This window comes from Dipteris shenzhenensis, chromosome 22, assembly GCF_047967505.1.
Source record: "Dipteris shenzhenensis isolate YYH24624 ecotype China chromosome 22, Dip_SZ_1.0, whole genome shotgun sequence".
In the NCBI taxonomy this organism is placed as follows: Eukaryota; Viridiplantae; Streptophyta; class Polypodiopsida; order Gleicheniales; family Dipteridaceae; genus Dipteris; species Dipteris shenzhenensis.
The window spans coordinates 53,391,277-53,419,069 of NC_141617.1; the positions used below are offsets into that span (position 1 = coordinate 53,391,277).

General features: G+C 46.3%; 1 protein-coding gene and 1 pseudogene across 3 annotated transcripts in view; one reads left to right on the forward strand and one right to left on the reverse strand.

Annotated features, from left to right (window-relative positions):
- Nucleotides 1-2,230: 2,230 nt before the first annotated feature.
- The window catches only part of LOC147888286 (Pseudouridine synthase family protein), a 112,719-nt gene continuing 87,156 nt past the window's right edge, over nt 2,231-27,793 (reverse strand). Inside the window, exons 5-10 of one of the 3 annotated variants that reach the window (XR_015543107.1) lie at nt 4,053-4,131; nt 3,491-3,666; nt 3,201-3,343; nt 2,930-2,988; nt 2,422-2,585; nt 2,231-2,294 (exon numbers count right to left, since the gene is read on the reverse strand). Coding sequence is in view for 1 of the 3 variants with exons in the window: in XM_087393468.1 (XP_087249594.1) it covers nt 3,241-3,343; nt 3,491-3,666; nt 4,053-4,131 (358 nt within the window). In the remaining 2 variants the exon portion in view is untranslated. Of the gene's footprint in view, nt 2,295-2,417; nt 2,989-3,200; nt 3,344-3,490; nt 3,667-4,052; nt 4,132-27,793 lie in introns of those variants that run through there. The other 2 variants (XR_015543106.1, XM_087393468.1) reach the window with 2 other exon arrangements.
- Nucleotides 20,426-21,181, forward strand: LOC147888287 (uncharacterized; annotated as a pseudogene).

Sequence of the window (27,793 nt, forward strand, 5' to 3'; positions counted from 1 at the left end):
CCTCCAGCTCTATACATCTTGGACTTGGGGAGGGCGGGAGTTCCCCACCAAGATCCAATTCTATCGAGATCATTTCTTGAGATTATTGGAGGATGGACTCATCATCAAACCCAGTACCTTGAGGACATAGGAGTCTAACATGCACCGAGGATTGCTATTGGTCAGATGCATGTCTCATCACATCAGCTGGGGATCGAGGCAGGGAGAAGTGTATGCATACCTAGAGAGCAATGGATCTACAAATTATGCAAATTACAGACAGTTGAGACAGATCTGGGGATGCTATCATTGCCTCTTTCAAGAGGGGTATGGCTTGGGTCCACTCTCCCGACTCATCCACTTCCATAATCACATCTGTATTGGACTCTATTTAATCACGATGCGATGGCAGAGAGACGCTACTGCAACATATCAGCCAACAACATTCATTAACACCACCACAAGATGTTGAGGTAGACCGATCACAGCGACATGTCACGGACTTCTATGCATTCAAGTCGGCTCCGGTCCATAGAGGGATGGAGGAAGAGGAGCTAGTAGACAAGTGAGCAGCATGGATCAGCAAAGAGAGGTGACACAATACGGCCGAGCAAGGGATGCAAAGCTCACATGACACAGAGAGTGCTCAGAGCACCCACGATCGAGGTCCGACCTATCTCCACCCTCCTTGGAGGAGACCACCCGAGACAAGGTGTCACACTTGATATTGCTCTTCGGATACAAAGGTCGAGAAGACCACGCCCTCTGCCATAGTGGGAGATAGCCTCACATACGCAAATCCGAGATATCTTTGCAGCCCATTGGAGTGCCGGGTTTCAGCTACTGAGTTTTGTTTCTAAGATTTTGAGCTATATATGGATTAGCTTAGCATAGCACTTAGCAAGGGCCCTAGCACGCCCTTCGCTCCAGCCCTTTGTGGCTTATATAAGTTTCTTCTCCATTTGTTCTATATTGTCCCATAGGCCCATGAGGCCTCCCGAGAACGTTAATAAATCTTTCTTTCTTTCTTTCTTTCTTTCTTTCTATTGTGTTATATGTGACATCAAAACTTCTCCCTTGCATGTGGATGATTTTTACTAGGTATCATGCCATGCCATTAATTTAATGAGAACTAGTCAAGCACATTACCATCTATACTTTAATCCTTCACGGATGAACATTGCAACACAATTTGGTGTGGTCCAATTCTTTCTTGCACTTGACAAAGTTGCAAAGAAAGTAGATGACCAGATAATACTTTTTTTAAAAAGATAAAATAATGATATACTCCAAAACCCCAACGCGGAACAACGGTGGCTTAGGTGGTAGGGTGTTTGTCCACCTCATCTGGTAGAATCCTTTGGGATGACTCTAGTAGCGTAAGCCACGGGCAGATGTGCCCCTTGTAGTTGGCCATCGGTGTGTGAGTGGTTGTGCAAGTCACCAAATCGGAAGGAAATTTTAATTGAAACGGGCACACGCGCTTTTGTTTCTAGATTTTTTGACAAGCCTCCCTATCATCACAAAGATCAGCTTGAAGAATTGTGAAAAATTATGCCAACGATTGAGAATATATGCGGAAAATTAGCACATAGCCTGATGGGTGGAGCGGAGGAAAGCAAGGAGAACAAGGACTAGTGGTTAAATCAACAAGCAACGAAGCACATTGGTAGAAGCCGACCCCCTAAGCAAACATAAAGGGTGCCAATAAAACGCCGTCCATGGCATACTACGCATGTGTGGCAGGAGGCGAGGCAGGGGGAAATGAGAAGCACTCCAACGCCACTCCTCATGTTTTGATACGGCGTAAATGCCCACTCTTCTATTAAGACACACCCCTAAGCTGTAGGAGCATAACTCTCACTATGATCATCTATAAACAAAGAGAGTTGTAAACTCTCTTCTATTAAGACACACCCCTAAGCTGTAGGAGCATAACTCTCACTATGATCATCTATAAACAAAGAGAGTTGTAAACTCTTTTCAAACTAGTTCTCGTATTGACTTTCAAATGTATTTGTATGTTTTTGTATCGTTCTTGTGAATTCTGGTCTTTCATTTCTACTCTCTTAATATTGACTGTGTACATTCGCCTTTTTAACAAGTCATTCCTTGCTCCCATTGTAACGCATTTTCATTCTTGCTACATGGTAGTGTACTCTAGTTTTGCCCTGATGAGAATCGTCATTGTGGGTGCTTCATTGGCCACAGATCATCCTGCACTCTTAAGCGGCAACATCTTGTGAAGCACCGAAGTTCATGGGCTTCGAAGGATACTACAATCAGTTCTGCACACAATTAACTCCTGATTTCTTCTAAAAGTTGAAGACGCAACACGTACAATCCAGAAATTAGACAGGAGTATCACCACTGCACACAAAAAACTCCTAATATTGCAAAGGTGCCAACTATCGATGTATTACAGAGTGTGAGTATCAGTACCTAGCTGGATGATCCATATTAGCAGAGCTTGGATTCCCACCTGAATCTAAAAATTGCTCAAGGATGTTAGATAATCCAACAATAGTGGTAGTGGCCTTGCCCTTTAAATTTTTGTCATTGCCTCATAACAGTTGTCTTTTAATAAGACGGGGGTTTAAATAGCCCTGAAACCAATAAGCAACCAAAAATGGTAAAGAACAATTCTTTGTGCTAGGAAAGTCTCTCAATTATGGATGTTTTTTAAAACTATCCTACTTTTTGGTCTTGTTGGGATGATAATCAATATATGTATAGAAGGTTGAAATCCTTGAGATTTCATCTTGTGCCAAAAATTATAATTTCTTGCATCATTAATTTTATCTCAGTACACAGTACTGGAGTGACAAGTGTGTTCCTTGCTTCTGTTTGCACTCCTGCACCACTCAGTTTGTTGTTCCTGATAGCCCAGCTTTAGAAAATTTGTAAAAATCTGGAAACTTAGTCTCCCTTGTGCACAGAAAATACATACAGTTTTAGGCAAAGATTCATCGGAAGGGGCACATTTGCAAATACATACAACTGTTTCCTCTGCAACATAGCTCACATAAGAAGCCCGCAATCAGTCTTCATTTCAGTATCAGCAAACAAGCTTTGCCATACTTTAAAGTAAGACAGGCTACATAGCACACTCAAAGGACAGCTCACAACCGCACAACAATGGCATTTCAGCAAATTCCAGGCTAACATTAAATCTGTGAAACCTAATTAGCATAAAAGAATGTTGGACAAGCCAGACTTACTCTGAAATGCTGAAATTATCTTTTCACTCCGATGTGAAGTCTATGAAAGCCCAAGCTTTTGAAGTTGAACCAGAACATCCTCAAAATCATGAGGTGCGGGACAGGTAAATGTAAGTTCTCGATTTGTGTGAGGATGAACGAAACTGTGCATATAGAAACCAAAGCCCAATTCAGGAACCTCTATCTCGATCACAGATGAATCATCCCTAAATCACCCCCCTTCCTCAATTAGGTGGGTTCTATCTCAGGCACAAATTTATGCGAAGGGATAACACATGCATAAAACATACCCTAGTGTGGCTGCATGAAGGCAAGGCCTTTGCAACTGACTGACAAGCTGTCGTACTGTCCCATGAGCAGATGATGGGATTCTTGGCAATAAACAGGCCAATGCTGCACCTTTCGTACCGCCGTAAACTTCATCTCCAAGAAGAGAATGGCCTAGATGTTGGGCATGAACTCTAATCTGAAAAGTAATCACACAGAATGACACAAGCACAAATAGATCAGAAGCAAGAGCAAGGGTACTGCCAAATCTTAAAGTTGTCATTAGTAAGCAAAAAGACAGCATAATCAGCCCTCTGAATTTCGACGAGCATAAATGGACAAGTTTCTTGAAATATGGGCAAACGACAATTGGGAAGAAAGGATTGTCATAACATACACAGCAAACAGCTATTGACTCTGCATACACATTCTTCAGACAATTCAGAGTTTGTGATTTCAAATAATTTCAATGAAGTTAAGGAATGGAACAAGGACTTAAGGAATGGAACAAGGACACTCTATCTTCCCTATGCTTATGGAGCTGATTATGCTAATATGTCTTGCTATTATATTTTAGACCATTACCTGATGTGTCCGTCCTGTTTCTAGTTTCCACTCCACAAGGGCCGAGCCACCATTTCCTAATTCCTCTATTACTTTATAACTGTTCCATCCAAGAGATCATTACCAAAACTTAATTAAAACTTAAATCTGCCTCAAAATGCTATTCATCACAGAAAGCCTTGCAAAGATATTCAGTGCTGCAAAGACTAGTGTAAGACCTCGCGATCAGCTCCAACCAAACACTTTTTTGAAACCAACGAAATAGGACAATAATAAAAAAAGGAAGCAGCATGAAGTAAATAAAAAATGAAAAGTACATTTAAAATATCATAGACGTGTGCTTGCATGTAATCCCAAATTGCACTTTCTAGTGCACCTATAGACAAATAAGCAAACAAGATAGGCAAAGAAATTCATAATCTTTGGATTAGAAACATTTCATGCTTTAACAATGCTGTCATAAACAGTTTAGAGATTATGCTAATATGCCTGGGCATATGGGCCCTGGAAAAGGAGCCCACTGGAGGGAAATCTGCTGCCTGAGGGTACTGCTAAAAGAAGGCATGTTAACCATATGATCAGGTTGGCTAGAGTCATGGGGAGCAGGCTGGGACTGTAGCAGGGTCAAACCTCCTAGATTGCTTGGCCCGCTTGGAAAGTCGGGCCCCTGCAGAGGAAAAGTTGGCTAGCACGGGGAGGGGGGGGGATAGAGTCTAGACAAGTCCTCTACAAAAAGACCTCATTCTCCAAGCCACAGAATCCACTAAGGCATGTGGCGAAAGGAGGAAGTAGAACAGTAGGAGTAGGACATCAGGCCATTTTTGGTGCTCAGTTGGTGCTTAGTCTGTAATTAGGTCGGCCCTGATGCTGTCCACGTGGGTCTTGCAGAGCACCAAGGGGAGAGAGTAAAACTGTTGTAAGAGTAGCATATCCGTGGTGCTTAGAGGTGCATCACTTCGTATCAGTTCATTTCCACACATTATCAACCATGGTGAAAAATATATTTTGCTGCCTACATTGTTGAGTACTTCTCCAGACTCGTATGTCTCGATCTACTTGTGTGACATGTTGTGAGAGAGATGTGAGAGTAGTGTGATCCGTGGGAACCCATCATTCTGCTGCAGGGGTCGTGTTGGTGTATTCTGCCCTAGTATGTCTGACGACTGCAGCAAACTAGGGCAGTGAAGATTGTTAACATGTGATATCACAGAGGACAGCCAACCTTAAAATGTGTGTTGGAGAGAATGATGGGCAGCCAAATTTTCATGACAGCAAAACTAGTTCCGCAATTAAATCACAAGGCAATATATTCATAAGTATACCTCATATTAGCCAGGCCTTGCTCATTCAAGGTTCCATCACATGAAAACACCTCCTCATTGCAGGCCTACATTGATGCACAGTGTCTCTCTCCACCACAATGAAGTCACACCTTCTAGGCAGCCCAATATTTTCCCATCCATCAATCTCGCTCTAATACCAGGTGATATAATGTGAAAGCATGTGCAGGATGCCTCAAGTCTTACATAACGTCAAAGACAACACATGCAACAAGGGAAATCAAAGATATATAATCACAATAAGGTAGTCCACCAAATTATGAAGCTGCAAAACAATCACAAATATCGGTGTTCTACTCTACTCCTTCACATCTCTGGTTTCAAGGGCATTAAGCAAATACCTTGGCAATCAAGCTGGTCTATACAATCCCCTATCCCAATTTGTTAATCAAGAGTGGAATGCATTAGAAAAACTTGAGCATAAGAGTTGTATCTCCATGGATCCACATGGTATAAATTGTTGGTACGCAACAATTAATACCACTAGACACAATTATCATGGGATATCCTAAATCTACAAACTCGAGCATGAGAGTTGTCTCCATGGATCCAAATGGTATCATTACAAATACTCCTACAATGTTCCCTTGCTCATTTTTCTTTTGTAATTCCTTCCTCTGTTTTGAGAGGATGTAGACAAGCTCAAACAAGTACAATCACTTTGAGGCACAAAGGATAGAGTGGTTTTGGCTTTCCAACAAGTCGTCTAAATGTTCCCCTACTTGTGGAAATGTCACTCATCCTCAACATATATCCGCTTGCTTGGTAATTTTTCTTCTAAATTTCTATTTATTTTAAAATATTTAACATAGTATGTTTAGCAGAAGAATGAAAATGTTTTCCTATGATTCAGTTAGGTCGTCTAGCATGAGGCCCGAGGGTGGACCCCCTTGCTTGGGGTTATGGGCATTAGTGACCCGCAAGAGTGATGCCCTCTCAAGAGGGACATTAGAAAATCGCACCCCACCTGAGGATCCATTTCTCCGACCAATCAAATGCACAGATTGCAAACCACCTAGCAAAACCATCCAAGAGAATGTTTTCAGGGCAATTGGGTGTGAGCCAGGAAACATGCCGAGAGGCATGGATATATAAGATAAGACAACAAACCAATAAACCTCTTAGTTGAGGTTAATCAAACTAAAAAGTGGCTCAAGAGTAGGTCATTGTCTAGGACTACCTGCTAGGAACCCATCGGTGAAATCAGAATTCAATTCTTACAAGTTTGAATTTTTAGGGGTTTTGTGACATGTGGCAGGCTGCAGGCTGAGCTGGCAGCAGGGCCAGCTGGCCCAGCCACTTGGCCATAGGAGGGGGCAAGTGGCAAGGAGAAGTGGGGCAAGTGTAGGCGCCAGCCCACCATTTGGTGGGCTGAAAGGGGCGAGTTTTTTGATGCCAATTTAGGCCAGTCCAGCCCCCAAAAACTTGCCATCTTGGGCAGATTGTGGGCTGGGCCTATATAAGAAGGCCATCCCCCTCCCGCATGGCACACATTCTACGGGCCCATTTCAGCTCGTCCTCCCTCCTCAAATCAGCATCCCTCCTCCCTTCCCCATCTTGGTGCAGCCAGCCTTCCTCTCAGGCCCTCTTGGTTGTGCAGCAGTCTTCTCTCTCTACATCAACCACTTTCTCTCTATGATTCCAGGCTTCTCTCTACACACATTCCAAACCTGGTTGGAACGGAGTGAACTCCCAATGAAGCTCAGCTTCTATAGAGATCATTGCCTACATTCAAAGGAGGGCTTTATTAAACCTCCAAGATATACGCGGATTCACCTACCCCATTCACTGAGGATCTCTATTGGGCAGTTTTGGGTCTCTTGACATAGACTCCACATTGAGAGTGGTAGGGCAGAGGAATTACCTAGGGAGAGACGCATATGCACCTGGTATGACCTATAGGAGATTGAGTTAGAGGAGCATTTCATTTTCAGATGCCCATGTACTATGAGATTCGCCTGGCCGCCTTCATTCACAAGGCAGCCAGACACCAAAAGCACCTACTTAGATCACAAAGTATGATCACCGACTTTTTCCATTTGGACCATACCGACTCTCACCCCATGGGCCTCTGGCACGATCGTGGTCCAGAGCCAATGACGCGACAAATCCGACAGAGGACACATGCACAGATTACACTTGGGGGCATCCTCTCCTTGTTCAGAGTTGGAGCACTATCGACATTGGCTACCGTAGCCCTTGTTAGACGCAGAGCCATGGCCAAGACACCACGTAGGACCACATCCACAAGCGGCTGGCAGCATTCTATCTATAACTTCATGCTACTACTCCCCCATCGTCCTAATGGCGGAGGGGCTGTAGCTGTGATACTAGATCGGATTTCACTTTGTACTCTATGACATATGGTATGATATGATGATAGTGATGATGTGGATGATCATCCCGATATTGATGTTTATTATGGTAATACTGATGTTATTATGACTAAGTAGCATTTAGCATTTAGCATGGGTGTTGATACTCAGTTAGTAGCTCCACCCTTCAGCTTGTGTTTCTCATAGTCTCATAGACCCATCGGTCTTTTGTTTCTCATAGTCTCATAGACCCATCGGTCTTCTGAAGACTTTAATAAACTTTCTTTCTCTGCAGAAATCTGCCCCTCTCATCACCTCTAGAGCAGCACCAACACCTCTTTGTCCTCCCCCCACTCGGGACACACTCTCTCTCTACCATTACTTCACTTGAGAAAAAGAGAGAAAGAAAACATAAATAAGCAAACACTAATTGTATTATGGAAACACTTTCCATTAAACCAGCTTGTGGCTGCAAAATTCTTTGACAATTCCACTCAAACTTGGACTCACATTCCCTCGCCTCGACTTGGCTAGAAGCTCTATTAGCTAGTAGACTTTCTTGGGCTTCCTACTTCTATGCTACCTCACTAAACTTATTGTCTTAGAAGAAGTTTGTAAATAGTCTCTCTCTAATCTCAATCTCTACCACTAAGTAGGAGATTTGCTAACTCAATCAAAGGTGAGGTCATCGTCTTCTAATTGTATTCCTCTCTAACAAGGTGGACCGCATTCCACCATTGGCTGCTGTCCAATATTTCCATGTATTTCTCCTAAATCTATGGAGATTCACCATCTTGCTAGTTGGCATTGTTTGAATCCTTCAGTGCTTCCAAGTTTTCTTCCACGCGAGCTAACTGAGTCGAGTTGAGGTACTCTTTTTTTTTTTTGCGCAAAAAGTAGTGCTAGTTATATTACTTGAAAGCGAGAGTACAAGAGGGCCTAAAGGCCAGCGGGCTGCAATCACAAAATGGATACAGCCCGAGGAGCCAAAATGCTAATTACAAGCCTCTCAGGGCAGAATCATCGGAGAATGGACAAACAGCCACGGTGGGGGGGCGTAATGCCACTAAAAACTCTGAGCAGAGTGCTGGAAGAACAGCTCCCGGTGGTCCTAGTCGCGAAGGAAGCGCCGTCTCTTTTCCTTCCCTGCCCGGGACTCCCCCTAAATCTGATCCCACTAACCCTTGAGCGTGTGAATGATCGTGCTCCAAATGTCTGCTAGGGTCTGGGTAGCAGAAGAAGCCTGATCTCCTACGGTCTGCGCGCATCTGGAGGTCTAGATATGCCAGCCTGTAATGCTCCCTATGATCTCCCAAACTGGGTGCCGAGTCATCGCTCCTGCATCTGTCTCTGTCAGATGCCAAGGGAAGCTGTCCATGTATGCCCAGGTGGCCTACGTGATGAAGAAGACAGGATCCTACCTAGAGAACTCAAAGCCAGGTGATGTCCCATCTCGGTGCTGCACCAGCAAACGGCTCCCCAAGTGATCGGTCCTAGCTCGGGTGCAGCCCTCGCTAAGATCCCCATGACTCCCTTCCAAACTGTTTGCGCATGCGAGCAGCTCCAAAGGCAGTGCTTTAGGGACTCCTCTTGAGAACACATCTGGCAATGCCCCATCTACCTCAGCCAGCTGCCAATTGGTAGCCCCTTGTGTGCCACCATCCAAAGAAAGTAAGAGATCTTCCTCCGCCGCCAGCTTGCCCAAAGAGTCTTCCAGAAAGTGCGAAGAAAGATCAAAGATATCCCTTGGGCATACCAACTATGTGCCTGTGTGGGTAGCCCGCGCTGGAGAGCCCCAAGAGCACGCCTACCAGTACGCGCATTGTAAGAGAAGAAGGGGGTAGGGTTCTCTGAGGTCTCCAATGGTGGCCAGCGCCACTCCCCTGGGTCCCACTCCACCTCTGTCAAGGAACGGCCCTCCCATATCCACAGTCTCCAGTCTTGGTCCTGCATAATCAGGGGGTCTATATGCCACGTTTTCCCTTGCAGCCCTACGATGCGAAGGCACTGCCAGGGAAGCTGGGGGTGATCACGGCCTCTCTGCTCTGTAGGCGGCTATCATCGGCGACGACGAAGAAGTGGATCGAGGAGTCCGAGAAAAGGCCTGCAACCACCAAAGGAATGCCCCGTGGAGTGAACTGTCCTAGCCACCTCTCATCTCCCGGGAAGAGCTGGCTGGTGACCATGGGAATCCTCCAACCTGCAGGAATGGCAGCATCGATCTCCGCTCGCCGAGCCTGGATCCCACGTGCCGTATCTACTGCTGCTGCCAGCTCGCCTAGGCTGAGCTGGCTGTAGACGTCCCTCCAAACCCAGAGCAAGCGCGTGGGCCCACGCGCCCAGAGCGCCCAAGGGATATGGGATCTCTCTCCAAGCTGGCGACCTATATCATCTGTCACCTAGCTGCTCCAGATCAGGGGCTGTCTGTCTATCTCCTCTCGGCAGCTAGGGGGAACCTGGGAGAGGTTGCGTCGCAACTTCCTCTAGACCGAGACGAGGCTACGGAGGAAGGGGAAACGGGGCTGAGTCAATGGGGCAGAAGTGAAGATCCACCGGATAGATGGCTGCCAATCACCCCCTCTCTGGGGGGTACACGCGTTGAGACCATGCTGAAGCAAGAGCTTCCACGTCTGCCCTCCTGGGGTCAGACCGCAGATGACTAACTTGCCAAGTAGTGCCTGACTCTGCAGTTCTGGATCTATGATGCCAAGGCCGCCCTCTGTCTAGGGGAAAAATGACCGTCTGCCAGGCGACCCGTGCTCTGGTGGTGCCGGAACCATCTAAACCAGACCAAAGGAAGTTCCGCACCAGTCTCCTCAACTGGGCTACACATGATCTCGAGAAACACCAGCAAGAGGCCACATACCAAGCAGTGGCAAGAAGGACCTGGTTGACCACAAGGGCCCTGTCTGCCAAGGATAGCCGAGCCATGCTTCAGAAAGCTAGCTTTCGTCGTATGGAGGCTAGGATCGGCAAGAACTGCTGAGCCGGCGTTATGTCCAAGCCTACCTGGAATCCCAGGTAACGTGTCGTCTGTCCTCTAGGGATCCAACGAAACCCCAGGAAAATACCCCACTGTGAGCTGGCTCCCAGATCCGTAAGAAAACCAACTGACTTATGCCAGTTGATTTTCGCCTCAGCGGCTAGGCAAAAAACCTCTAGGAACAGTCTCACTCGCTCCAGTGACTCGATATCATCCTGCACATATAGGGTTGTGTCGTCTGCATACTCGGAGTCCAGAAGTTCTGCATCGTCTCGAATAGGAAGACGCATCCCGCGAAAGACCAGTGGTACGGGCTCGTAGGAAGTGGGTCATGGCCTCCGCAAAAAATAGGAAGAGGTAGGGCGCAAGCAGACAGCCCTGACGCACCGAGCGCTCAAGGGTGAATCTCTCCCCCATCCTGCCGCTGAAGATAACCCGGCTGGAGGCTGACCTGTAGAGGCTAGCAATACCTCTGATCCACTCGTCCAGGAAACCGAACCGAGAGAGTGTACCTTCTAAGAAGGACCAGTCTACCCTGTCGTACGCCTTCTCAAAGTCAAGGAGTATGGCAAGGTGCTGGCCACTGTGCTGGGCCCACTCCGTCGCCTCTGAGAAAGTGAAGATGTTGTCCAAAATGCTGCGATCTTGGACAAAACCAGTCTGGGTGTCATGGATCAAGTCGTGTGGCAGGGGGCGGATGCGACTACTGATCATCTTAGCGAGGATTTTGTAGGCGGTTGGGAGGAGGGTGATAGGGCGCCACTCTCTGATCTCCTAACGGTCCCCCCCTTTGGGGATGAGGCATATCAAGCCTGTCGCAAGGCTCTTTGGCATCTGTTCGCTGGAGAAGATATGCTGGAAGGCTGCGAGCAAGGGCCGGTGGATATGCTCCCAAAAGGTGGTGAAGAAAGCTCTGGAGAGGCCATCCTCACCTGGGCATTTCTGCCCATCAATAGCGCTCACCGCGTCCTGCATCTCTGCCACGGTGAAAGGGGCGAGAAGGGAATCACTCATGCTAGGCTGCACGAGCCGCGGTGTAGACCTCCACACCTCCTCCCTGCATAGGTGGCCACGAGGGTCTGGGGGCTCCTGCTGGAACTGTGATCTGTAGAAATCTGTCGCCAAGTCCCGGACCTCGTCTGGATCTGTCCTGACACTACCATCCTACGCTCTAAGAGATCGGAGCTGTTCCCCTGCTGACCTCTGACCATGAGTTCTGAAGAACTCTCTGCACATCCTGTCGCCTTTCCTAGCCCAGAAGGACTTTGATTCATAAAACGAGAACTCTGAGCGTCGCTAGGTGATCTCCTCTAGCATGGCTCGGGCCCGAACCTCCAGCTGTCTGAGCTCCTCAAAGCCTGGAGAAGACTGCTGCATCCGCTGAATCGAGGCGAGATCTCGTCTCAGACCCCTCTCCTTCGCCTAATACTGCTGCCTGACCTGAGTCGCCTCCTGCTGACAGATGAGGCTAGACTCAGCAAGCGCCTAAGCTACCTGTGCTGCCATATCCCTCGTGGGGTCCCAATCCTGCTCCCACAGGTCCACTATCCTGCTGCGAACCGCTGCTCTAGAGTAGATGGAGTCTTGGGATCCGGCATGAGCGTGGAGGTGAGGAGTGAGAGGCTGAGTCCAGGACTAGGATGACTGGGGCATGGTCTGAGAGTGTCGTCCCTAGAACCACTCCTGATTCTCCACCTCTGCCAAGCGCCCAATTGCTGACATAGAAACGGTCCAGCCGTTCCAGAAGTCTGCCTCCCTCCCTCCTGTAACCCCAAGAGAAGTCCAGACTCCCTGTCCATCTGCGAAAGAAAGGCTCCCTCCAGCTGTCCCGACCTCCCACTGCGAATAGGAAGGAGTCCCAATCTGCCTACTCTGCCTGAGCTATACCGAGGAACTCTGGGCCCCGTCCCTGCTGATCCTCTAGGGTCTCAAGGTTGTTGAAGTCCCCTCCTACAATCCAAGATTCCATCTCTGGCAACAAGTCTGTCAAGGATCTCCAAAAAGCGGCTCTCCGTCTGAGATCGGTCGGGGCATAGATATTGAGGATGCCGATACGGGATCCCTCAATATTCAAGCCCACCCAGAGCGCACGTCCTGGGATCAGAGTGCCAAAACCACACACATGCTGAACTAGAGAAGCGTCGATGGAGGTACAGACACCCCCGCTCCTCCCCTGCTCGCCAATAAGGTTCCCAATAGGTGTGGGAGCATCCTGTGAGGACCTTCCCACAAATACTGGTCTGAGAAGCCGAAAGCTTGTGTTCCTGCAATAGGAGCACATCTACCCTTCCCACCAAGGCTGGCTGGAGCTCCTGTCTGAGCACCATCTTCCTGGGGCCGCGGGTTCCTGATGAGTGGAACCCATTGACGTTCCAAGAGAGAATGCGTATACTCATGAGGAGGGAAGGTGGGCCACAAACAGCTGTCTGCTTGCGGTCGATGTCGAGGTGGTCAGAGGATGTCTAGTGTGCAGACGAAGGCGCTTTTGTGAGGGTTTCGAAGGAGAGGCCGGATCATCGGACCCATCCTCTAAAACCTTCAACAGAGGGGAGAGGCCCTTCGTCCCATGGTGGTAGGCTCTCCCTACCAGCTCGATGCCTTTGCCAGGGAAATACTATAGAAGCCCGCTACCTCTGAGATCCTCCATGGGCGGAGCCCTTCCGCGTAGACCCACTCCAGAGGCGGCCGAATAATGACCAAGAGGCGGAAACGTTTGGCGCTATGGCGCCATCTCAGACCAACGTCACCCTCCTTCCACTGCTGCTAAAGAAGCTCCGCTGCTCTGCTACCGATCCAGTCCTCCACTTGCTCTTGGGATTGATCTCGTATCGTCTCCCAAACATTTTCATTCGTCCATTGCTCATTCCCGTCACTGGTGATAGTGAAGGAATAGCTAGGACCATCGTGGGGAGCAAGGACGAACACCTTACCCTCCGCCCCCTTGCGGAGGAAGAAGATGCTGATGTCTAGGCATGCAGGGAAGGAGCCAATACCCACTGCATCCAGATAATCCCAAGGTCCTGCTCGGTAAAACTCCAAAGGTAGAGCTCTAAGAGCAGCCCTTGGGTGTGGGGACGAGGATGAGGAGTCTGAACCAGAGAGGGGTGTTGGCCTTCTGCGGGGAAGGGCCTCTCCCCTCCGCCGGGCCAAGAGGGATAGGCGCGGGGGAGGTTTGTGCTGGCTTCGGGGCTGTAGGTGGCTCAGGCGGAGAGGGGGGTTCCCTCTGGATCATGCTCGAGGAAGAGAGAGGAGCGGAAACCACCGGTGCTGGGGGGGATCCTGGAGGGGGTGGAGGTCGGGGGACCGAGGAGGAGAGGGGAGGGGAAGGAGGGTGGGGTGAAGGATGAGGGGGGGGCTGGCTGATCTTCTCCTTCCCTTTCTCCTTCCCCTTACCGGGCTGCTGATGAGTAGTGACCACAAGGGGGGGCTCTTGCTGTAGATGGGAAGGCTTTTTTGGTCCTGCTTTGTTTCCTTTCCGTTTTCTTTTGACCTCAGTCTAACCTTCCCCTTCGGGAGGGGGTGTCGCTGCCTGGTGGGGGGGATCCTGAGTTGCCTGGATGGGAGTCTTCTGAGGTTCTGTACCCGTGAAGCGAGGGCAAGAGCACGCCTAGTGCCCGAAGCCATGGCATCTCAGACACTGATTTGGGCGACCAGTGACTAGAATGCGCTGCGTCACCACACCTGTGTCCGTCTCGATCTCGAACTCCGAGGGGATACTCTGCGGATCTAGGACTGCCACTTTGACACGTGGCACCCCTTGGGCTGCCGCCGCATCAACATAGGTGTCCTGCATAGGCCAGCCAAAGTGTGCCCCCAGGTTCTTGATGATTGGGCGAAGCTCGGTTGCGAGGCCTGGGAAGATGAGGGTAACTGGATGGCGAGAAATGCGAAAGCGGGCATCGAAGTCCGCTACACTCAAACCCCTATACCATGGGACCATAAGGATGATCTTCCCACCCACAGAAGTAGGGGATTGCCTGACCATATCACTCGCAGCCTGTGCTGAGGAGAGCTTGAGCCAGAAGATACGACGTCCCATGAGTGCAACCTCAATGTGGCTGTCCTCAAGGTAGAGGGTGGACTGCAACCAGTCCCTGATGTAGCCAATGACTCTCCCATAAACGGATCTCTGGGAGAAGTCCATGGCGGCCTGCTTCACCAAGGAGACCTGGTGCTCAGTCAGTGTTACGCAGTAGGCTGATGGAGGGGGGGGGTTCGTCTGGGCCACCGGTTCCGGGCTCGTGGCTGCCATACCGCACTGATAAACTGCGAACGCTCCAAAGTCGGGGGAAAGAGAAGGAAACGGAAGAGACGAAGGATGGGGGGAGTGGTACGGAGGCGGGGGAGGGAAGAGGGAGGGATGGAGAGGTACGGGGAAGCGGGGGGGGAGAGGTGGTGACGAGGGGGCGGGTGGCGAAGGGAAGGAGGAAGAGAAAGGGGGGGGGGGCAGCGCAGCGCAAGGAGGGTGAGAGGAAGAGGGAAGGGGGAGGTGTGGCAGCGCTGCACGAGAGGGGGTGGGGAGGAGAGGCGAGGAAGGAGGGGGAGAAGGGGGGGGGGAAGCGTTGCGCCGCAACGGGGGGGGCAGGAGGGGGCGGGGGGGGTGGTAGCGCAACGCGAGGGGGGGGAGGCGGGGGGGAGAGTTGAGAGCGGAGAGGGGGGAAGCGGAGCCGGGGGGGGGGGGGGGGAGCAACGGGTGGAGTGGGAGGGGAGGGGGCCAGAGGGCCGCGGCGGGAGGCGACGGTGAGGGAGGAGGGGAAGGGGAGGGCCGCGCAACGCGAGGGGGGGGTAGACGGGAGCGAGGGGGGGAGGGAGTTCGCAGGAGCTTGTAGTTGAGGTACTCTTGATTTCATACATATATATGTTTGGGGTTACGTATAGACCTGCTGATAGCATAAATAGTTCTCTACTGCTTGGTCGTTAGCTATCACTATAGTAGATATTGTTAGCTCTATTTTCCGAACAAGAAATTTTAATCTTTTTCAAGGTTTCAAGAGTTAACTCTTCATAGAGACCCAGACAACAAATAGAAAAATCAAAGTCCTCAGATCAGATAAAGGAGGTGAATATATTAGCTTTTGTAAGGGTAATGCAATCCAAAGACAATTCACATGTGTAGATACTCCTCAATAGAATGCAATAGCTGAATGAAAGAATGGAATTTTAGGGGACAATGATAGAGTAGTACTCAATGAGAAGCATCTTTTAAATCAATATCGACAATCCACACTACAAAATACTTGCTTAATCAATATTGGAAAAAAGCAATCCACACTACAAACTACTTTAGCTGAATCAACTTCCAATTGAACCATTCAAGATATGACACTTTATGAGGCGTGCTAGATATAAGCCATGCATGGGCATCTCTACATATGCAGCTGCATACCATATGCCCACATGTCGGACAATCATTAAAAAAGTTGAAAGTCACATCACGTAAACGCATCATGTGGCTATATTGATGAGAGCAAAGCATACAAGTTGTATGATCCCATCAACTAAAAGGTCATCATCTCCATAGGTATTGTTTGATGAAGAATTTGAATGAAAACATCAAGTGCACAAGAGCTTAAAACATCAATGGAGGCCATGGGGAGAATCATCTCATTAGTTATCGGCAAGCATACAATGTTTACTTCATCATTTGGGTTTCATAAATCCCTCCCTGTCATTTAACGCATATGAGAATGGTCAATTTTAAGCACCACTATTTGATTGAGATGAGATCTGAAAATAGCCCAATCTATAATGAACTCTAATGTATGAAGATAGTCAAACGATACAATGCAAGGCAAGAGCCAACAACCTCAATGAAAATGACAAGTAGCACCTTCCACAAGTCAACAATCACTTTGTAGTTAACACCTTATGCACAATATTCTAGCAAGACATTCAACATTACATGACTAAAAAGTTATTCCACCCTAAGATCTCTCCAAAGCTACTTTGTCCCTTAGGCAACATACCTTTTAGATTGAATTATATTATGTATCAAGCATCATGACGAAAATAGAATTGTACTTTGGCACATCTATTCCTAGCTTATACTAATGGCGAAATAGCTTTCCTTCAATTATGTTTCTTAGATGTTATATGTAATTGCTCTTATTTACTAATATGATATGATAAGTTTTGATGATCCTAGTAGGTTGGCTAGTAACAAGGAATATCTATTTACACCTCTCTCTACTTGTAATTGTCTATGTGCAATTGGATCCAATTGGATCTTGATTCTCCTCGCAATCTTTCACCCCCCAGATATAGGTACCTTTTATTATATGCTTTGAAAACGATACAACATCAATTATCCGTGAGGCGTTGATGGGAAAAACTTGTCTGTCTTAAAGTCTACTCAATGCCTGTAGTTCTTCACGAGCATGGGCCAACGACTGATGCAATGGGCCATTAATCAATGGATTCTTTAAAGAAGATGCCTACAAGGCAAGCCTTGCAAAATTCAAAAACCCTGAAGTTGCTAAGTGCTCTTTCGAGATCCCTCTGTACCTTGCTTCCATATTTAGGACGAGGTGTAAATGGTATCCACACAAATGTTGGCAAGATATGCAATAGGCCGGATATGCTGCTCCCTCATTACAAGGCTCCAACATGCTACCTAATTGTCCCAGGCTAGGTCTCCCTAGCACTTTCTAATTGGAAAGTAGGGGGAGGTTGCTTCCTAAAGGCCAACTCTGCTACACAGTGGAAGATTCACCCCGAGATTACAACATCAATGCAATACAAGTCAAATATATGTGCTTACTTAGATGTAAAGAGGGCAACAAAGAGAACTCAGATTTACATCCAAGACATCCATGGGTGGCCCTTTGGGCCGCTACCCAAAAATAACATAAACAAGGAATCGAATCTGCTGCCCATGTGGCAGCCATCTTGCTTCCCATATGGCAGCCTCAGCCCATCACCCCGCTAGTCAATCTACCAAAAATGCTATGCAAGTTTCAAGCCCCTGTGCTATCCTTGGGGGCTCATTGGGGCATTGACCCAATAGCTCCAACGTTCCCTCTCAATGACACACGGTAGCTAGACACCAACTTTATCAAAGAACCGCTCCATCATCATCTAGTGAAGGATGTCTTCTTCATCTAGTCCTTTATCTCACACCTCCAGTATCTCTAGGAACTTCTCCACGTCATTCATGAACAACAGGGTCCAATCTAGAACATTGGTACAAATTCTTGCCCAAGTCATGAACATCCGGTGTCTCAAAAGATAAGGACTTAATAAACCCTGCAAGGTCCCAAAGATCCTAGGTCTGTTTCAACCCACATACAACCAGCACCATCCACATCCTGGTCCTTGATTCCCCACATAGCAAGAACTTTGTGTCTGGTCCACATTGATCCCCACTAGTAGGAATGCCTCTAACCAACCTTGAGTGAGTCTGTTGCCCACTGATCTTCCACAAGTACTAGTCTGTGCACGTGCTCTCAGTTGGATGGAGGATGATAGGTGAAGGCCTTTTGTTATGAACAGAGGTGGACAGAGGGGGATCTCTCATTGCAATGACTTTTGATACCTCTTACAAGATTACCTTTAAGATTTTTTTAAAAAGACTTTGACAAGTTCAAGTTGCAATCACTGTTGCATCCGTACGCGTACGATCCTTTTTTTCGTACAGATTCCGTACGTACGGATTTCCGTACGTGACTTTTTTTTTTTTGGGAGGGGGGGGGGGATCGGGATGCGTACCTTATATTATTGCTTAACTCCTATTTTCTAATCCGTACGACGTCCTTGTGAAGGCTCCCAAATCCCAAGAAAGGCCGTACGTACTACAGTCTACACCCAAACTCCAATCACCGACTCTCTGCCTGCACACCGACCTTGCTGCCTCAAGAGCCTATTTTGGCATCCGTTTGCCCTCTATTTAGGCAGCCCTTTGCCCTCTTCTTCAGCACCTTGCTGCCCTCTATTTAGACAGCCCTTTGCCCTCTTCTCAAGAGCCTATTTAGGCAGCCCTTTGATCTCTTCTTCAGTCCCGACTCCCGAGTCCCCTCAACCCTTCACTCTTCTTCAGTGTGACCTCTTCTTCAGCACCTTGCTGCCCTCTATTTAGGCAGCCCTTTGCCCTCTTCTACTTGCTTTGAAGGTGAGTGGTGACCGTACAGTTGCAGCCCGCAGCTTGCCTCTACGCTCTACCTGCTCCAAGCGTCAAGGTAATTGCAATGGCTGCTCTTTTTTCCTGTTTTGCAGCACGTGCTCTCTCTTTAGTTGATGCCATCTAACAAGGCAGACTGCAAGGGCTTCAAGCCCTCTTTGGAAATTGTTCCTTTGCCCAATGCCTTATTTGTCCTCTTTTGCAAATTTGCAGCTTGCAGATCTGCAAATGGGAAGACAAAAAGGACCAGAATGGGAATTTGTAGAGGCCTTAAAGCCTTGGGGAAGGGCCAATACACTTGTAAATGTAAATATTGCCCTCATTCATGGGATGGAGGACCGACCCGTATAAGGGCACATTTTCTTGAGCTCACAGGCTTGGGGGCTGACAAGTGTACCGCTCCTCCTGAACATGTGAAAGATACTTGTCGAAGATTGCAGGCAAAGGCGGCCCTAAAAACTGCTGCAAAACAGCTTGTTGAAGATGTGGCTGATTTGGGAGATGCCTCAGTGAGTGGTATTGCAAGTGGAAATGCATTTGGTAGTGCATATGAGCCAAAGCAAAAGAAGTTGAAGATGTCAAAGGAAACCTTGGAAAAGGCATGGGAGTCACAAGCACGGAAGGATGCATACATTGCTCTCCATTGTTTTTTCTTTGCAGTGGATATTCCTCATTGGAAGGTGAGGAGCCCTTATTTTTTGGAGATGGTTCGTGCCATTGGCCAAGTTGGGCCTACCGTCAAGCCTCCATCCTACAATGCTTTGCGCACAATGGAGCTAACTAATGACGCAGTATGCATAGATCAAGAGATGCTACAGTTCCGGGATAAGTGGAAAAAATATGGCTGCACCATAACTTGTGATGGTTGGTCTGACACTCGACGTCGGCCTATAATCAATATTATGGTCTCATGCATATTTGGTTCAGCCTTCTTGAAGTCCGTGGACACAAGTGGGCAGTATAAGTCAGGGGACTACATCTCTGGGATACTGAAAGATGCCATTCTTCATGTTGGGGCTGAAAATGTGGTGCAGGTGTGTATGGACAATGCATCTAACTGTGTGCGGGCAGGAGAATTGGTGGAGGAAGAGTGGCCTCACATTTTCTATACTAGATGCACATACCATTGCCTTGACCTCTTGTTTGAGGACATTGGAAAGCTTGCATGGGTGAAGCCAGTGTTGGTACATGCTAACATGATTGTGACATTTATTACCCGGAAATACACCATGTTAGCAATGTATAGAAAATTCAACAAGAAGGAATTGGTGAAGCCAGCACAAACACGGTTTGCTTACATGTTTATCATGTTAGCAAACTTGTTGGATGAGAGGGTATACAATGGATTGTGCCGCATGGTTGTCAGTGATGAGTATTGCAAGAAGAAGGTGTCACTCACTGTGAAAGCACAACAGGTGTCTTCTATTATATTAGGTGCTTCATTTTGGCAAGATATAAGACTCATTGTGAAGCTTTGTGCACCTATTTTGAAGATCCTTTGCCTGGCTGATAGGGAAGGGACTACCATGGGACTTGTATATGAGCTCACTGATCGGATGGTCGAGAAAACGGCAACTATAGATGGGATTGAATCCTCAAAGCTGGCTAATGTTAGAGCCTTGTGTGTTGACAGGTGGAATATGATGCATTCTCCATTGCATGCGGCAGCGTTTGTTCTCCATCCTATTTGGAGAGAGAAAAATCCAGATAGTGACAAGGAGGTGCACGATGGGTGGATGGATGCCATAGAGTGGTACACCAAGTAACATGTTGACAGCCAAGGCACCTTATGTGATGAGTTGGATATTTACAAATCCATGTCAGGCACATTTGCTCGTGCGATTGCAAAGGATGAAAAGAGAATGCACCAAGGGGTGAAATGGTGGGAGACATTTGGGGCTTACACACCAAATTTGCAGTGGTTAGCTCTTCGAGTGCTCTCGCAAGGCACATGTGCTTCTCCTTGTGAGAGGAATTGAAGCACATTCTCTCTTATCCATACTAAAAGAAGGAATAGGCTGCTTCCAAAGAATACCGAGAAATTAGTATACATCCGTACTAATTTGTGTCTCATTTCCAAAATCAAGGAAAGGGGATTTGAGAAGATAGAAGTGACCCTAGAAATGATCAACAAGGAGAAGGATGATGATAGGCTGCTAGCGAGGCAAGTAGATACAGAGGGAGAAGACATTGCAGCCCCTATTGTTACACTTACAAGAACGATGGATGTTGCTGCAGCTTCAAGCAGCTCTAGTCTTTTGAAGTTCCATGGCGAGGCAGATGAGGATGATAGTGATGAGGAGGAGGAGGATGAGGAGGGTGCAGGCATTGATGCAGATGATGATGAGGATGAGGATGAGGATGAGCAAGAGGATGAGGATGAAGATGTAGCTTGAGGCTTGAGCCTCATTGGTTGTGAATTGTCACATGCATGCTTTATTTCCGAGCTGTGGCACACTGGCAGCCTTTTCTTTATGATGTTTTGCCTTTCATGTTTTGGTGTAGTTACTAGTACCTACTTCCTTTAATCATGATGTTTTGGTGTAGTATTGATTATTGATCTATGATCTATGATTCCATCATTTGACAGTGGACACTATGTATGAATCATGATGTATCAAAATCTAGAATCCAGACGACTACGGTCTCTGGAGGCTGAAGTCTTTCATGAATGATAAATCACGATTCACGACTCATGACTCATGAGCGATGACTTTAAAATTAATACAAGTTTCAAGTTTCAGTTTAATACCTCTATGTCAATTTAATGTGTACAATGATCAATGATCAATCTATATTTTTCTGAAATTTTTTGGGTAAAACTAGGGTCACGTGTGTTTCAGCCCCAAGGGCTGAACCATACTCCAATCATACTTCCGTACTCGTATGACGTATGCGTATGGTAACGTATGGAAAAAACTATGGTTGCAATCAGTGGTGGTGATCATGAGACTTTTCTAAGCTGGCCAAATTACATGATACTCAAAAGACCCGATAGTGATCCTGTCAAAGCCTATATGGTGAAGACAAGGAATCTTGCACATCAAGGAAAAATGAACTACCCCAAAGCAAACTCGTCCCAAGCTAGGCGGGTATCTATCGTCCAACTGTTGCCCAAACTTGCCCACAATTCTGATCCACTATCACTATAACGAGTTGAACGGGGGATCGTCCAAAGGATCATGAAGATTAGCAAGTCCCACAATAACCTATATTATTAAAGAATGTTAATGGCTCCTTTGAATGCGAGTGCCAAAACCTAGCATGCGGCATTGTCCAACTCGGGGGGGTCGTCTAAGGCCCAAATCTGAGGAATGATATATACCTTTGTAAGACTAGAATAAGTCCAATCATACAAATTTAGAGTTTTTGTTGTTCTAAAGATGAAAAATCTACACAGAAAATAAAAGAGAAAATGAAAGAGAAGAAAAAAGAGGTAAACAAAAACTTTAATGAAAAACAAAAGGAAGACATACTTAGCAAGCAAAGCTACACTTATGTCGTCATCAGTGCCCAAGCATAAGCAGCTATACTAGGTTTCTAAAGACCCATGGAGTCTCTTGGGCAAACCCAAATCTGAGGAATGATCTCTTGAAACTCCTCTTCCTAGAAAATTGAAATTTTGAAGCCTCATCTAGAAAATTGAATTTTTGAAGCCTCATGACCCATTGAGGAGCCTATGATGTAGCTGCTCAAGCTAAAAGACACAAGGGCATGGTTTGACATGGTAGTCCTTCTCAAAAAATCGAATGGAACCACCCCACGACATGGCTCGATCCCCCATGTAAAAGTGTTACTGCCTTCATATCTGTGCACACCAAAGGAAAAATGGAGACTACATGAAAACTCAGGTTCTCACTAAGGACCTCTGCCTTGGATGAAGAAAATGAGATGTTCCCAAGCCCCTTTCTCTCTTGCGGAATCTTTGAGAAGGAAATCCATCCGTGTATTGTCCCTCACAAACTCAAGGTTTTTGAAGTCACCTTAACAATCAAGACTCTACCTCGAGCAAGAAGCTCATGAATTGTGTCTAAACGAGCCACCATTGTTGCCTATAGAATAGAGTGTTCAAAAGGTCACCTCCCCATTCGTAAGCTCCCATATAATGAGGGCCAGAGGCTGCCCTTTTATAGGCTGATAGGTCAGCCTGGCCGACTTGGTCAACGCCAACCGTTGACCTTGGTCGGCTGGTCAATGCCATCCGTTGACCATGTCGGCCAAAAAGTCAACTTTGACCAAAAAATTAACACGTTGACTTTTGACCAAAAAGTCAACTCTGTGTTTTCTTACCTGCGATGGTGTGGCGATGACTTCCCGTTGACTGTGTGCTGATTGTTGATTGCGCAGGGCTGCCTGAGTGGCTGTACGGACGCCTACATGGCTGTTGACATGGCTACCTGCGCTAGCACAAGCTAGCATGGCCACGGGTGTGTGGATGCTCGTGACAGCTCATTAGGCATATGTGCAGACCAAGTACTGTATTCCTTCAAAGACTGTTCATGGGGCATACATGCAAACCACATGAGGTGTAAATTGGGGAAGACCTAAAGCAATGTAGATTTGCAAGCAATAAGAGGACAAACAAATCAAAGAAATCAAATATAGAACGCTCTGGAAGCAAAAGGTGATTCAGAGGAGTAAGCAAAGGTCATCATAAATCAGAGATTTCCTAAGAAGAGCTGATGGAGATAATCCGGTTGAGGAAATTCACTTTTCTATTGACGAAACATGATGGAAATCCTTGAAGGCATCTACAAGGCTGTTTTTCAGAAGAAAACACAAGCTGAGAGTTTCATTAGTTCAGTCTGTTTTGACTGGCTATAAGGACACATTAGCCTTGCCATCAGAGATACCTCCTAGCCCCGCCATTTGAAGGGCTTTATGCACTTTTTAATATCCACAAGCGCCTCGCATTGAGGACTTGTTGCCTTGTCACCGAGGACCAGTCTCTTATATTTACATACCTTGTTTCATTGATTAGTTTATCCTCAACCTTGTACACAGAAGGCAATTTTACATTGTTGCCATTATGTGGGCCCCATTTTACCCACTCGACCCTCGCCATCAAGAGCTAACCTCATGTAATCATCTCATACCCTATTATCCTCTCACACTGAGAGAAGGGCCAGGAGATCCTCTCACACTGAGAGAGTCTTCAAAGAGTAAATTTCCAAAGGAGTCATTCATAAACAGCAGGCACGAGCCCCAAGCATTCCTCAATAGGGAGGGAATATAAGCCAACAGAATTTATTGAATTCGGTAAAGAGAAGGGCCTTGAAAGCATAGTTACGCTGAAACGCCGAAACGGCACAACGAAGGCCCGAAACGGCGTTTCCCCCGTGCTAGACCCCCCGAAACGCGAAACGGCCCCGAAACCCGAAACGCAGGCTGAAACGACGATCCGAAACGCCGAAACAGCATCTGAAACGCCGTTTCTGGGGGTCTGAAACATTTCAGACCTCAGTTTAAAAGGCATCCACTTAGTGGCAGATGTCATCCAAGATGATGGGTTTCCTCTTTCTTTTCCATTGGCTGCTGCAAAATTTGACCTTGGTATGCATTACAAATCCATTGGGCAAAAGCTTACAGCTATGCTTCAACCTTTTCAACCCATTCCACCATTGGAGCTTCAAGAACGTCTTGATGATTGGATTATTACCTCTCCAGGGTCGTTCTTGAAACCTTTACGGCTGTCACGTATTATTGTTTCTTCATTATACAAAGTCCTTTTATCTCCGCCATGAGTTTCTCACAAGCTCAATCAGCTTTGGCGAATGACTCGCACAGCAAAGTGGTGGCGCAAAAGATTGAGATACATTTGGCATTCTAAAATGCCACTCAGACAACGCCGTTTCAGACCCGAAACTTCTAAATGCGTGTATGCATTACTCTAAACCCCCTTTTGTAAACCCCCTTGATGACGTGGCGTTTCCCCGTTTCACCCCCTCTCAAAAATCCCGAAACGTTTCCGTTTCCATTTCTGTTTCCGTTTCCCGTTTCCGTTTCCCTGTTTCCCGTAACTCTGCTTGAAAGACAGCACCCTACATCTTAGACTCCCTAACAAATAATGTTGTTCAGTGCATGCACCATACTCTAGGTGAGAAAACCAGGAGTATGCTGGAAGCTTGTAATATACCAAACTACTTGTGGCCTGAAGCAGTTACCACCAAACTACTAGTAGCCTGTACCTTCACCTGGAGTACATGAAAGCCGATTGAAGAAAACTCCTAAAGAGGCCTTTATAGATGTAAAGCCTAAAATAGATCACCTAAAGATATTCGGTCGCACCGCTTATGCTCAAATCCCTGATACCAACAGAAGGAAACTGAATAATAAATCACTTAAAGGTATATTTGTTGGCTATGGTGTGGATAAGATAACTCCTTTTGATGTTTGTTGCAAGTGGTATGATTGAGTGTTTTGTTTACAATTGTTGTTATTTTCTTGATCATAACACCTACAAGATTTGAAATCTTGAAGCATGCAATATCATCACTAACAGGGATGTAATCTTTGATGAAGGAGCTAGTGGTTATACTTCACCTTGTATCTTGTTGTTCTATTCTATCACTGAGCGAGTGGAAGAGAAAGAGACTGAACCACTTGTCGACAACCATCACACTCTCATTGTATTTTCTTCCACAATCAGCACCACACACAGAGCTGATTTGTATGGGTTGGTTTTCTCAAGCATTAATAGAAAGCTCTTTTCTTCTTTTTTTGAAGAGGGGGGAAGGAGAGGAAGGGGGGGAGAGACTATATCACCTGAACCTACTAGTGAGGTTGAACCTGACTCAAGGACCATAATAAAATGGTTTTATGAAACCACCAAAGAAGAACAAGCTAATGACAAACCCTCAACAAGTGAGGAAGGACTCAGAACATCAAAAGGGTCCGAAGGGCACCTAAATAGGCTCGATGTGAGTCAAGCATTAATGACCACTATTAAAGATATAGCCGAGTCTGCGAAAAATGACGATGCCAAGTGGCAAGAAGCCATGAAAGAGGGGTATGATAGTATCATACAAAATAAGACTAGGGAATTCATACATCTACCACCAGGAACGACTTCCATCAGTAACAAATGGGTCTAATGGATTAAAATGAAAAGTGAAACAAGGATGGAAACGTGTAAAGTTAGGCTGGTTGGTTATGGTTATACGTTGATGACATAATCATGATTGGTAATAACCAAAAACTAATGAAATAGGCCAAATAGGACCTGAACAAGGCCTTTGACATGAAAGACCTAGGATGTATGCATTACTCTTTGGAAATTGAGATCTCAAGAGAACGTTCATATCCCAAACTATGTATACGAATGAATTCCTTAAAATGGAGGATTGCAAGCCCGTCAACGTACTAGGTGAGAAAGTATTGGAAGATCAAGATAGTCCTGAAGTAAATCACACCATATACAAGCAACTTGTAGGTAACTTCGATATATATCCACCATCGGCCCGGACTTAGCATATCCAATCAGTGCAAAATTCCTTATATGGATGATCTGATAGAAATCCATTGGAAAATGGCCAAATGAATTCTCAGGTCAAGTGAACCCTAACTCATGGGATTGAATAAAAAAGAAGTAATGATCTAGGGTTTACTAATAGTCATTGAGCAAGGTGCTTAAATGACAGAAGGTATACTTATGGATATTGCTTCAACATTGAATCTAGCCTGGTAACCTCACTCTATACATGGAAAAATACTAAGCAATGAAATTCAGCCTATCTACTAACCGACAGAAGATCAAACGGCTGATATAAAGCAAGAGAAGTTATCCAATTTGATGGGCATGAAGCCTAATCCATTATTAATCAGGGAAGAGTGTTGGGAAAACTGATGAATGATGGAGTTAGCTCACTAAATTACTCTTGGGGTAATTTCGGGTTAGAACATCCATGATGTTATATCATGGGCAATAGTTAGAGTTTTTTAACTGCCACATGATGTGGCAAGCTCCCAACACATCCATCATGGATTAAGGGGATGGGGTGCCACATGGCACCAATGAATTGCTCTATCTCATGTGCCTGTGCCACGTCACATATGCATGCACTCACCATGTCACTCACTCTAGGGCATCTCAATCAGATGCAATCTATGCCACATAGGATAAAGCTGAAGCCCTTGCTTCTATGAAAAGCCATGAGAAGCCACAAAGAAGCTTCTCCCTCACCTCTCTTCAGCTAGGGTTTGCTATGTCTGGGGTGCAATGTGTGTTTGTAGTACCAGTTAGTTGTTGTATTTTCAGTTTGGCCAGTGATTAACATTATATTTGCAGCAGACATTGTGTGTGCATCCTACCTGTATTTGATCACATTCTAGTGAGGCTTCCCTATTTTCTTTTAGAGATGACCCACGGATTTCTTTTTTTTTTTTGGCAAAAAAGAAACTTCTATTAAGTATTAAAGAAAACCGTTAAAGCAAGCTCCATACGGGAATACGGGATACACCATGCAATGCATGAAAAGCTCAAGAGCCAAAAAGAAAGGATTGGGGCTGATAGTGCCATCTCAATCCGGTAGCAACCTCCAAGAAAAAGGGAGAACCCCTCCAAACTCCAAGAAATACAGTCCTCCTAGAAGAGGCTGCCCGTAAAGGGCCATGCATGCTAGCCCATAAGAAACGGATACATAAAACTCAATTTTTAATGTTTGCAATGGCTTGCCCAATGGGGAAAATAGTAAATGCAATGCTTATAAGTATGCAACATACTTGCTAATCAGTATACACCATTAAAGAAGTTTAACACTCGTGACAATGCAAGTAGAACACCCATCCCAATCCAAAGCAGGATCATGTCATGTGCTTGCCACGCTTGCTTCCCACGCGTGCACAACTCTCACAGGTTCAATTGGTGTTGATGTCGCTTTTTTGTTTTGTTTATGTTAAACCATGTTGCATGTGGTGTTTCAACTTTTTGTGATTGTTGTTGTTGTTGTCATTATAGCCCTCCTGGATCAAATATTTGTATTTGAGTTTCTCATTACTCACCTAAAGGA